Below are 12,594 nucleotides of genomic sequence, written 5' to 3'. Positions count from 1 at the left end.
ATCTCCCTCTCTTCTTTTTTCATAAGGGTAGCAACAGTGCCTTCCAGAAGAGAGATTCTCTCTTGGAGACTTTCTTTCTCGTCTTTCCATCTTCTCTCCCTCTCCCCATGCTCACAGAGAAAAACTATTTTGGCTTCTCTCCATCCTACTTCCATCTCCTTCCTCCAAGCTTTCATTTCTATCTTCAATGTCGAAATGCGCTTGTTCGTGAGCGTGAATTTCACCTTGGTAGCCATTGGTGTGAGTGGGGAAGACATTCTCCTTTCCCGGTTGAGAGAGAGAGAGAGAGAGAGAGAGAGAGAGAGAGAGAGAGAGAGAGAGAGATTCTGATTTAGCACAATGCACAGCTCCAATTTTATTCAGTAGTCAAGAAAAGTGGGTCACCTTTGAGGCATGTGATCCCAGAAATAGTCGCAAGTGGCATTGTTTATCTTGAGAAGGGGTCGTACAAAGCAGTTGCATGGGATGGACAAAATGAGCCCAATTATGAAATTCAAAAGAAAAATAGCTTTAGATCTGGTGAATTTCATCGTGCACGTTGGAATCAAGCAGTGCTGAACCCATCATATACAGATTGGTCCGAGGAGGATGTGCCAGAGGGAAGAAACACACAATGTCCTTATATTGTCACCAGTAAATGTGACGGTCAGGACTTAGCACACAGGTGAGTCGAAGTTTATAAAGATTCAATGTCATGGTTATGCCGGACCTAATGAATGTTTTGAATTTTTACAGTCGTGAGAGTATGCAAGAAGAAGATATCCTATCCTTGGCAGATATTCTTGGAAAGCATCTGTACAACTTGCATAACCTGCCTCTGCCTCCCATGTGTTGCTCTAGTGCAACAGGAGAGAAACAAGCGAAGCCTCAACGCAAAGTAAAGCCCGTTGAGTTTCGAAAAGACAGCATGTACAAACCACCAGAGGAATGGACGCTCTTCATGTGCATGATGCGAAGGCAGCGCGAGCATTCCATAGCTCGGTTAGAGGAATGGTAATGGTCTTACATGTTTATTGTATCAGTGATGATTTCAAGAACGCAAAATTCTTAGGTGTCAGGCTTGTAGGGAATGTGTTCCACCTCATCTGATCAGACAAGTTGAGGAGTATCTACCGGCCGATCCCGTAGCATTGGTGGCAAGAGTAAGCAAGCTAATCTTCAATTATCTTTGTGGGCTGTTTGTATGTCTGAAGGGACAAACTCAGCTTGCCACATTCATATTTATTTAAGCAGTAAACTCCTCTTGCAGATAAATGGAGGAGTGCCAAAACTATCCCAGCCTGCCTGGCTGCACATGGATATAACTGATGAGAATCTTCAGGTTGTGCTTGATCCACCAGCCGGAAATGCGCAAGAAATGCAGCATGTTCTGTCCAAGGAAGAAGTTAATGGTTCTGTAAAGACTTGTCACGTCCTAGATTTTGGGGATGTTTGTCTTGGTGAGCATATTTGAAGTCATCATGTTTGTGGTACTCTTTTTACTGTGTTGAAGACTGCAGCTAATGAGTTCTTTGGATGTTGATCGCAGGAGATCCTCTCTATGATCTGGTTGGTGTGTATCTAGATGTGTTTAAGGGAAACCCAGACTTCCTGAAGTGCTTCCTAGCAAGCTACCATCATTCTTTCACCTTGAACTGCACAGAAAGCTGGCAGAGCGGATGCCATCCACTTGAGCTCCCATACCGGGCAATGTAATGTTTGCCTTGCTTTTTTGTTTAAATTCAAGAGTAATGTGTGCCTTCTATAAGTGAGCATTTAAGTTGACTGTAGGGCATTAAAGTGACCTTGATTTGGTTGATTTTAGTTCATTTTTGCTTGTCGTGACAAGAGATTTCTCAAATTATTGGTCTCTTGTCTAATGTCATCTAGATAGGTCCCACAATCAGAGGATAATAGAAAAACTTTTGCTTAGAAATGCCTTCACGGTTGTCTCAAAGCTCTTTGATTCCTTGCTCATACTGCATAGCAGCCTGATACTTGTACATAGAAAAGGAAATTGGTCACTATCCTCCACCATTTCTCCTTATTTTGAGTAGATGTCGTAGTATTTAGTCAATACTATGCATGATGGAGCTGATGGTTATAATGTCTTGTGGGTGGCTAACATGAGTCTATACCTTGCACTTTCTTAAGGGGGAATCTGGGCTTATCCTGGATTCATTGAGGTGTATGTTTTGAGCAGATGAAAAGGATTTATTTGTGAACTCATATATATATATATATATATATACACACACATATTATATATATACATCTATATAATATATATATATATACCACATATTATATATATATATATATACACACACATATATTTCCTTGAAATGGATTGATTACATTACTTGGTATGAATTTCATGATTTCTTCTGCTTTCAATTCAGGTGCTACACAATTCTGCATGAGGAGAACGCTCTTGGTGCTGTTTTTGGCATCTGGAAGGACTTGAGAACAGCTTGCACATGGAAGGAAGTGGAGGAGAAAGTGTGGGGTTTCCTGGTAGATTATGAGAATGTTTGGAACCAAATACATTGATTCAAGCTCAGAGAGAACCTGCAGATTTACAAGTATGCTTTTGTGTTAACATATCCAATTGGATAAAGTATTTGGGGATCTACAATCCTCTTTAAAGTCTCCTGGAACATTCAGCTATTATTTGTAAAGTTTGTTTGTCCCTCTGCCGAAAGGAGGGGCGTTTGCTGAGGGAATTTCAGCCCCTGTACTGCAGAGCACCCTTCAAATTTTTCTGCCTCTTTAATCTCTCTCTCTCTCTCTCTCTCTCTCTCTCACACACACACACACACACACACACACACACACACACAAGCAGTGCCAGCGTCTGTCGTTGCTAGTATTGCTAAGGCTGTCCAAATGGTTGTATTTCCAAGGAAACATGCTTTACTAGGGTTTAAGGTATGCCACTTAATATCTAGTTTTCTTTTGGAAAAGTTCCCAAACTAGCCCTATAGTTTGTGAAAACTTCCAATAAACCCCCCCCCCCCCCCCCCCCCCCCCCCCCCCCCCCCCCCCCGGGAAACCTCCAAAATTCCCAGAAATGATGGATTGCTTCAATTCTTAGATAGTCTTTTTGATATTAAAGATCTACTGTAAAGTGTCTTAGACAAGACACTATACACCAAACTTGAGGGTCCACAATAAAGATTTACACAATCTAATGCCTTGAGCGATGTTCAGGAGATAGATGAAAGGTTATTTTGGGAAGTTGGGTAAGATTTAATGGATCTTGAATAGTTTTGGTGAAATTTGCAGGTTTGAGTGGTGTTTTGGGAGCTTCCTCAAAATTTAAGGAGGTTCATTTCATGGTTGGTCTTTTTTGGGCTTTTTAAGATTGAGAGAGAGAGAAGAAGAAGAAGAAGAAGAAGAAGGAAGAAGAAGAAGAAGAAGAGAAGAGAGATTTTTATGTTCTATGAACAATCCCAGGGGGCCTCCAAGATATATCCGATGAGTCTTGAATTCAAGGCTTGAGGCTCCAGGGGGAGCTGGGATAACCAATCTACCACACTTGGGTGATAGAAAGATTATTTGTGTTCTCTCTCTCTCTCTCTCTCTCTCTCTCTCTCTCTCTCTCTCTCTCTCTCACACACACACACACACACACACACACACACACACACACACACACACACATTTGAGGAGAGATTTTTTCGGCATAGTAACAATCTATACAGATCGCAAAGATCTATCCTCGAGTCTTTGAACTCCTAACTTGATAAGAGAGAGGGAGAGAATCAATGAATGGCCATCATGAAAGCTTGTTGCATTGCCTGGCTAACAATAAAATGGTGCAAATGTTTCAAGCTCAAAGAGAATTTGCACATCTGCAAGTTTTCTTTTGTACTAACATATCCAATTGGATAGTGTACCGGAGATCTACAAGGCTCTTAACTTTCAGTGACATTCATGTATCATATAATATAAGTCTCCTCTTTTGCAGAGGCCGTCTTGAGTGCTTGTCTTTCTAAGGAAAATATAGTTTGCTCCATCCTACACAGGATAGAATTGAGCTTTGTAAGGATAGATAGCTCCATCCTACACATTAGCAATCTTCTTGTGGTCATTGATGTACCACTTTCATCATTCGATGTTGATAATACTAATCTTCATGCCAAGAGACACTTGTGCATGGATCATGCATAAAAGATTAGTCACACACACACACACACACACACACACACACACACACACACACACACACACACACACACACACACACACACACACACACACACACACACACACACACACACACACACGTACGCGCACATATATAGGATAAAAGGCTCAATAACATGTAGGTCCTTGTCCAAAGACAAACTTTGAGGAGCAGGTCACAAGTAAGAGAGGTGTGATAGCTAGTAATTGCACCATTTATTTGACATGTGCAATATTGGAAGGAGTCACCCTAGCTCAAATCTCGATCGAGGCTATGTTTCACAACACTCAATTGTGTCTGTTGCTCTACAAGTATATGACGTTAAAGTCGAAAACATTTTTCCAAACTTGCTAGCATGATTGGATGATGAGATATAACATTCCAAAAATCTATCATGATCCAAAGTATGGAAAGAAAGTAGAAATAGGCTTTAACAAGAGCATGAATTACATTTCTCTTTTGCAAATAATGTTTGTGGTTTATATTACACAACCAAGGAAACTTATTGGCTTTTCCTTTCCTTTTGGCCATTTCCAAATTTTATTTCCATTTCTACCCCCTATGCTATCTCATGGAGGCATGTAATAAGAATGTGGGGTGCTATCGTTCTTTTGATTGAGATCATAAAAGAGTGTCTTCAAGTATCTCGGTTATCTCGTTTTATCTTGTGAGAGATCACTGTGATTGAATTGTACAAACTTCAGTATGGTGGTACATTACCACACAACTATGTAGCTTTTGTCAATGCTTTAGCTAATGTTGGTTTTGGTCTTTTAGAGAGCTGACAGTTGTTGCAAATTAAATGGTTGTACATCAGGTGGTGATCCTTGTAGAAACCAATTTGCTGCCAAAGAGAATGCACTTTCAGTAGGGTGTGCAAAATCCCAATATACATATTGGGAGGCATCATCGCAAATTGAGTTGATACTTGTGGAGCATATGGGCACACCTCCATAAGGCCCGAGTGCACAACACGGGTGTAAGGAATCCTTGAAGCCTGTCAATGATGACAACATCAAATGTCATTGACATCATCTAGGAACATAGAGAGACCTTGACATTCCCCTTTGCAAATTTTCTACATAGTCATTTTTGGACAAATTTTATAAGTTTGAGGTTATATCATAAAAGTTTCTTACCAAGTCAATCAAGAACATAGTTGGAAATTCTTGAGCTACATTGGTGATCTAATTTTGGGAATTAAATCATCAAAGCTTGAAACATGAAGAGAGAGATTTGATATCTTGTAATGCAAAATGTGGTAAGAAATATTTTTTTTGAGATGCTTTTTTGGTCTTCTATATAATAGGTAAAGGCCACTTTTTGGTTCCCTCTTTATTTGTAGTCATTATCATCACCTTTGGCAAACAATAACTTTACACACACAAACATAAATCAAACAATCTTCACCATATGCTTGAGTGATTAAAGTTGAATATACGTACCAAAAGCCTTTGGATCTTGAATGAATTTTAGCGAGTGATCATAAGCATCGAGGTAGGTAAATTGTGCACTTGGATATGCACCTTGGAGTTCTTTAGACATCTTTAAAAGAAGCGCATTATAGTTTTTGACCTCCTCATTTACGACATCGATGCAAGTCGTACTATCACTCCTCGAAAAAAGAAGCAATATAACTGGAGTGCAACCAATTGGTGGAAGTGACACCAATGCAAATTTACGAGCTCCCATACCATATAACCTCTAGGAGAAAATACTGGTTATTCTACTTTTCATGTAGTCTCTCTCTCTCTCTCTCTCTCTCTCTCTCTCACACACACACACACACACACACACACACACACACACACAGCAATTAAAAGAAAAATTTGGGAATTCTATAGATATAATTCTTCTAAAGCCTACATAGCCTCTTAATTTTTCTATGAAAAGTTAGATTTTTCATGCTAGTAAAGTCTATGTTAGGAATCACTAGTTATACCTCAATTAATCAATGAAGTACAAGATCCACCAAAAATTAATTAAAAAAACATTCAAACGTTCAATTATCAAAATGTATATAATTGGATGGCAAAGAGGGGGATAACTATGGTCAAAAGAAGAAACTTTTTAAAGTAGAGGTCAATGGTCAAGGATTGGTGTATCTAATTTGGTTGAAAAGGCTATTTTCTTTCATGAAGATTTTCAATTTGGGTTTGTGTAAGTGTGATTATGTAGTCCACTATGCCTCATCCATACTAATGTCACTCTGTGTGTGTGTGTGTGTGTGTGTGTGTGTGAGAGAGAGAGAGAGAGAGAGAGAGAGAGAGAGAGAGAGAGAGAGAGAGAGAGAGAGAGAGAGACATGTGTGTGTGTGTGTGTGTGTGTGAGAGAGAGAGAGAGAGAGAGAGAGAGAGAGAGAGAGAGAGAGAGAGAAAAGTTAGAAGGGTCCCCCCCCCCCCCCCTCTCTCTCTCTCTCTCACACACACACACACACACACACACACACACACACACATGTATATGTCTCTCTCTCTCTCACTCTCTCTCTCTCTCTCTCTCTCTCTCTCACACACACACACACACACACACACACACACACACACACACACACACACACACACACATATACATGTGTGTGTGTGTGTGTGTGTGTGTGTGAGAGAGAGAGAGAGAGAGAGAGAGAGAGAGAGAGAGAGAGAGAGAGAGAGAGAGAGAGAGGGGAGGGGACCCTTCTAACTTTTCTTATTCAGGTCCAAGTCCCTATTGGCATCAATAAGTTTGGTGGATTAGCTAATTGGCATAATAGATACACCAATCCTTGACCATTGACCTCTACTTCCTTCACATAGAACATGGTATGTGATAGTATGGACATATGCTTTTAGTCATGAGGGGCTTGTCACAAGCATCGTGTGCATGGTAGAGATATGTTGGCATTACATTTAGTTACCCATTACATAACTATGATTGTGATGTGGTAACTTGTGACCTATTAGTGGTGCATAACTACAAGGGTTGCACAAATTCGCTAGACAGAAGGTCCCTAATACCTTAAGATTTTGGGGTCTCAATGATTAGACCAATTAGTGGAAACCCCAAAGTTAAGCACGTATGCACAAAAATAGTATTGGAATGGGTGACCTCTTGGGAAAGTGATGCCCCCATGCCATATCAACTGGCATCAGAGCCATGATTGGGAGTAAATAAAAAACTCAAGATGTAGTTGCTATGCTGATCTTCATCTTATAGGCTCTTTGTGGTAGTGCCGAGTTATGATGTAACGTATGAAGCTCCATCCACCTCTATAGAAGAGGACCTTTGCATTTGGTTTTTATTAGCAAAATGTCTTAGGTTCTCATATAATTGTCTCCACTATCTATTATTGTTCTCCTACATCATGAATTCAACCCCAAGATACTCCTCATGAAGTCCAACGAGTGGTATCAAAGCCTACCCAAAGGCATAAAGCCTAAAGACGCATTCCTAATCCCATCTTACTTAAGCTTTATACCTCATAATCATTACACATCAATAGGTTTCAACGAGTTATCTTAGAATTTTTTATTTGTAGCAAGGGACAATCCTTGTGCGATCAATTGGGGATAGGTGCAATCTCGAGGCACATGGTCTTGTCGCACTTATTATGCCAATTAGCAAGCCACACAATCAATTTATGCTAATTACCCCTCACTACCCATTTTTAGTCCTGGCAAGCAATGCACTGTAAGACCAGAGGGGAGACCGACATGCGAATAACCATCCAGCCGCACTATATATAGGCCAGTGGCCCTCTGGCTCTTAGCTATATATAGACCCATGTATTGTATGTGTGTTCGGCACTTTGCCCGGGCCATGCCCGCCTATGGAATCCCATGCAAGGATGCTTGAGATCCACGACCTTTCCCCCTATCCAAGGCTCGAAACCGCTCTGATACCAGTGTAAGACCAGAGGGGAAACCAACATGCAAATAACCACCCAACCGCACTATGTATAGGCCACTGGCCCTCTGGCTCTTAGCTATATATAGGCTCACAACACTTTTCTCGGGCCATGTCTGCCTAGTCCTACCCTTGGCATGACACACACAATTATTATCTCCACACAACCACAGTGATGAACTTCCTTGTAGCCTCAATGTCACCCCTAAGGCTTCAATCAATTCCCAGTACAAAAGAATGTGAGGCCTCTTATTAAGTATTCCAAGCTCACCATTGGTAGGTGGTCTATTCATTACAAAATACCAAAGAGAGCTACAAGGCTTCATCAAAACTCACCCTACATGCAATGAATGCCATTCTGGAGATGAAGTGATTATGGTATGCCATAAAGGAGTTGAAAACTAAAATATTTTGATATCATCCTTCTCTTATAAATATCATGTACACCATTTGTAATGTAAAACAAATCTAGGGCAATTGACATCCATACTTGACAAACCAATGTTAAAGGTAAAGGATGAAGAAGACTCTGTGTAATGTTGTCCACCCATCCATCACCTCAAGCACTTCCAACAACATCAAATCAAATGTCCAACCATCTACCAAAGGATTGGTTCAATGCCAACCCATGAAACCATTGTGGAAAGAAGAATTATCCAAATGACTAAGTGCCAATGCAATAGAAGAAGATGGTTCATGTTACTTTTGCTACTCAAATGATGATAGGTTGTAAGTTTGAGTCGACAAGTCAATGTACCCCACTTCCCATGGGAGTATAGTAGCTGAATATCCTAAGTGTCAAATAAGTTGGCTTCTTCTTGTGTACACCCATCAACTCAATGGGAGGGAAATAAGTTTTAGATCTCAATCCTTAGGTCAAAGATTAAGAGGAGGAGTGGGAGGGTAAGCTTTTCCCATGGTATGCATCTCATCTTGCTAGTCATGATTGAGTCATAGTCCATATCCACTTACAGCCCATGATTTAGTACCCCATTTACTCCCATAGATCAAACTAATTAACTACTTGAGTCAACAAGACATGTTTGTCAAATATGATTTAAGCCTATGAGGCTCCATCCATATCTATATAAGAGGACCTTTGTACTGAATTTTGATTAGTGCAAATTTAGGAAAAGTGTTTTAGATTTTTATCTCATTTTTTCCACTCTCTTTTCTTGCTACATCACATCATGAATGCAACCCTAAGTATTCCCCTTAATCCACGACGAAGCACAATGCTTATCAAAAGAAGGACGAGAAGGAGAACCTAGTCGTGTCTAATGGCATAGTCCATGGATTTTAGTAGTTTATGCAATCTTAATAGCACACATCTTGAACTTCTAGAATCACCTCCACAAATCACAACCATAGTTGAAGAGATTTAATTATCTATGTTTTCTGTGTGTGAGAACACCAAGATGTTTTGTTAAAAATTGCATTTGAGCATAAGGGAAGAAGGCTCTTACCACTATTTGCTGTCTATACAAGGATATAAGAGTCTCCCTAAACTCAATGGCAGTGTATCTCTTTTGTGCAAAACCTTGTCCAAAAGGATTACTATAATAGTTTACCAAGTAGTCATTTGACCCAATCCATATTAGAAATAGAGACTTTAAGATGAGTTCACTAGCTCCATCTTCACCCATACTTGTTGAGAGTTCTTCTTGAAAATCCTTGAAGTAGCTGACTTCATTATAAAAATCAATCCTTGGGGTCTGCAATGAGATTAAAAGCTTAGTCTTTTACTCATGGATAGTGACAAAAACACACAAAGGCAAACTGACTTGAAATTTCACAAAGGCAAACTGACTTGAAATTTCCGTCTTATGTTGAATATTACAGCCCCGCCAAAAGCGAAGCTTGTGCCTTTTGTAAAGTTGTCTTTTTTGGATAGGTATGGAGGAGGGTATGGCAAATCCATATGCCTAGCTATACACACAAGTGAAAAATATATTATTGTTCCTTTTATAGCTTCCATCATTAGTTTATAAAATTAGGTGTTGCTCACTCCCACTCTCCCTAGAAATTTATCCAAATTCAAGCATCCGAAAAACGTGTTTAAATATGTGTGACAAGATATTTTCTTTAACAATATAGATGCATGCATTTCATGTTCCCACATTGGGTAGTACAAATATGTACATGGTATCCACGCGCGTATACATACATACATACATACATACATATAAATAGCACACATGTGTGTGCACATGTGTTTGTATGTGTGTGTATGAAAGTGTCGCATTTTACACACATATAGGTAAAGACGTGGAAAAAAATGTGTAAAAAAACTAATGGACAAAGATTGTGAGTACCACACAATCTTGATAGACTTACATTCACAAGATTATGTATGATACAATTTGACTGAGAGTTCTCTAGTTGTTTGTTGGTTTTGAGTGTCACACTAGGACTACTTGTTTTTTCCCTCGGGGAAAAGCTAAGCAATACTCCCATATGCACACTATTTGCGGCTAAGCCACAAGTTTATAGGCTATATCCGAGGTGGAAAACTCATGGTATACTGATGGTAGATTTAGTTCACTGACGAACAAGGTGGATAGTTTTAATGGACTACATAAGATGTCGGGAGTGTGTGTGGTCCCGGAATTAATGCCTCCTCTTAAACATTAAAGAGATGATGAGAGAGTGTATGTTTGGTCCCCTAATTGGTAATGCCTCACTTAAGCATTTGATAGAAAAATAAGGAAAAATCATTGACTTTGTCATGTGGCCCTCTTAGAGTGCTTGATAGATGGTCCAAAATTGTTCACAACAAGCTTCATCCAATGGTCCACAATTGCTTCAAAGAGTTCCAAGAGTCAACTACGGTAGTGGTGACGTGATGCATAGTTATAAGATACTTTTTGAAATAGCTGTGCTCCGAGCATGGTCACAAGTGACTAAGTATTTGTCTTAAAAGAAACAATGCAAGGCCTTTTGTAACTAACTATGCCCCACAAGGGATTCACTAAGGGTTATCGTATGGTATCACGTGAGTGTACAATAGGGAGGTTTTCTAAAACCAAATGGATAGATTTTACAATAGGAGGGTCCCGTATGTAGAGGTTAAAAATGCAATTTTGTTACACGCAGGTTGTGTCCCCCTATTACTACTAGTGAATCCCTCGAGCTATGCCCCGAGCATGGTCACAAGTGACCAAGTATTTGTCTTAAAAGCAACAATGCAAGGCCCTTTGTAACTATGTGGATGCTGGCATAGTTGCATCAGTATCATGTAAAATACTTGGTCACAAGTGACCAAGTATTTGTCTTGAAAGCAACAATGCAAGGCCTTTTGTAACTATGCGGATGCTGGCATAGTTGCATCAGTATCATGTAAAATACTTGGTCACAAGTGACCAAGTATTTGTCTTGAAAGCAACAATGCAAGGCCTTTTGTAACTATGCGGATGCTGGCATAGTTGCATCAGTATCATGTTAAAGCTACCACTATTGTGGCAAAAGGATAACACTTTGTGCATGAGCAAGGGCTTACCAAGAATGTCTGAGAGCAAGAGGCCATTGGAATAGCGACCAGTGGGGAGGTGAGATGGGAGATCTCGGCCATAAGGGGGGTGGTTGGGGCTGGAGAGGAAGCGGGGAAGAGCGGAGGAGGCAGAGGCAAGGAGGACGTTGTTACCGGGGTCGAGGAGAGAGTCACCGAACACAAACATGGCAGGGAAGAGTGGATTTGAAGAGGCTGCTGCATCCGCTACCATATCCTTCATGGGCTCTTTCATGTTGGCGGTGATCAGCAGTAAAATAGTAGGCAGCACTATTAGCTTCTGAGTCTCCATTTGGCAGCAACGAAACGCGAGAGAGAGAGAGAGAGAGAGAGAGAGAGAGAGAGAGAGAGAGAGACTGTCAGCTGTGGCTCTGCTCGTGAGTTATATAAGTGCCACAGAGAAGTGTTTTCATCACTTCCGTTAAATGAAAGGACCGTCTGAGGTGATGAGTTCAACTACCTCCCCATGTGGCACTCTAACTTGCAGCCCTCCCTTTCCTATCACAAAAACTCTAATTGGAGGAGGAGGAGGAGAAGAAGAGAAATTTTCACCCAGTAGGAACGAGCCCAAGAGATCTCAAGCGATCTATCCAACGAGCCTTGAACGCAAGACCTGTAGAGAGAGAGAGAGAGAGAGAGAGAGAGAGAGAGATCATACTAGAACATTTTAACACCACATCAACAATTAACATTGTAGAAACAATACCAACAATCCAAATTGGTGTAGATAGTAGTGGGTCTTGAATTAAAGACCTTGTACTCTATGAAGCAATGGGACAATCTACCTCACTTGAGTGATAGGTTTTTGTGTGTGTGTGTGTGTGTGTGTGTGTGTGTGAGAGAGAGAGAGAGAGAGAGAGAACTAACTTATCAAAGACAAAAAAGGACTCTCAACTTCTTTTGTGTCAATATAAAGTTGTCAAAATGGAGGTATGGTTGAACAAAACTCTTAATCAAGTAATTGTAGCATTGCAAGGAGAAGAAATTTTGCTCTCTTTTAGTTGTAAGAACACTATGTCACCTACTTGAATTA

At 40.3% G+C, this 12,594-nt stretch overlaps 2 protein-coding genes across 2 annotated transcripts in view; one reads left to right on the top strand and one right to left on the bottom strand.

Annotated features, from left to right (window-relative positions):
• The window catches only part of LOC147428531 (putative glycosyltransferase), a 90,434-nt gene extending 87,659 nt beyond the window's left edge, over positions 1-2,775 (top strand). The window contains exons 11-16 of the mRNA XM_086496401.1: positions 348-664; positions 736-993; positions 1,067-1,142; positions 1,250-1,439; positions 1,529-1,691; positions 2,382-2,775. Coding sequence (XP_086352527.1) covers positions 348-664; positions 736-993; positions 1,067-1,142; positions 1,250-1,439; positions 1,529-1,691; positions 2,382-2,532 — 1,155 coding nt within the window. The 3' untranslated portion in view covers positions 2,533-2,775. The remainder of the gene's footprint in view (positions 1-347; positions 665-735; positions 994-1,066; positions 1,143-1,249; positions 1,440-1,528; positions 1,692-2,381) is intronic.
• A 1,814-nt stretch (positions 2,776-4,589) lies between these two features.
• Positions 4,590-11,947, bottom strand: LOC147428530 (GDSL esterase/lipase At5g33370-like). The gene is made up of 5 exons (XM_086497058.1): positions 11,553-11,947; positions 9,864-9,982; positions 9,520-9,768; positions 5,617-5,875; positions 4,590-5,168 (listed from the first exon to the last, which is right to left on the bottom strand). Exons 1-5 carry the CDS (start codon positions 11,851-11,853, stop codon positions 4,945-4,947), a joined length of 1,152 nt encoding a protein of 383 aa, XP_086353184.1. The 5' UTR covers positions 11,854-11,947; the 3' UTR covers positions 4,590-4,944.
• Between the last annotated feature and the right edge of the window lie 647 nt (positions 11,948-12,594).

Source organism: Adiantum capillus-veneris, chromosome 23 (assembly GCF_014529385.1).
Source record: "Adiantum capillus-veneris isolate H3 chromosome 23, ASM1452938v2, whole genome shotgun sequence".
Classification (NCBI taxonomy): domain Eukaryota; kingdom Viridiplantae; phylum Streptophyta; class Polypodiopsida; order Polypodiales; family Pteridaceae; genus Adiantum; species Adiantum capillus-veneris.
The sequence above is the reverse complement of the archived record's forward strand: the minus strand, read 5'-3'. Positions and strand labels throughout refer to the sequence as shown.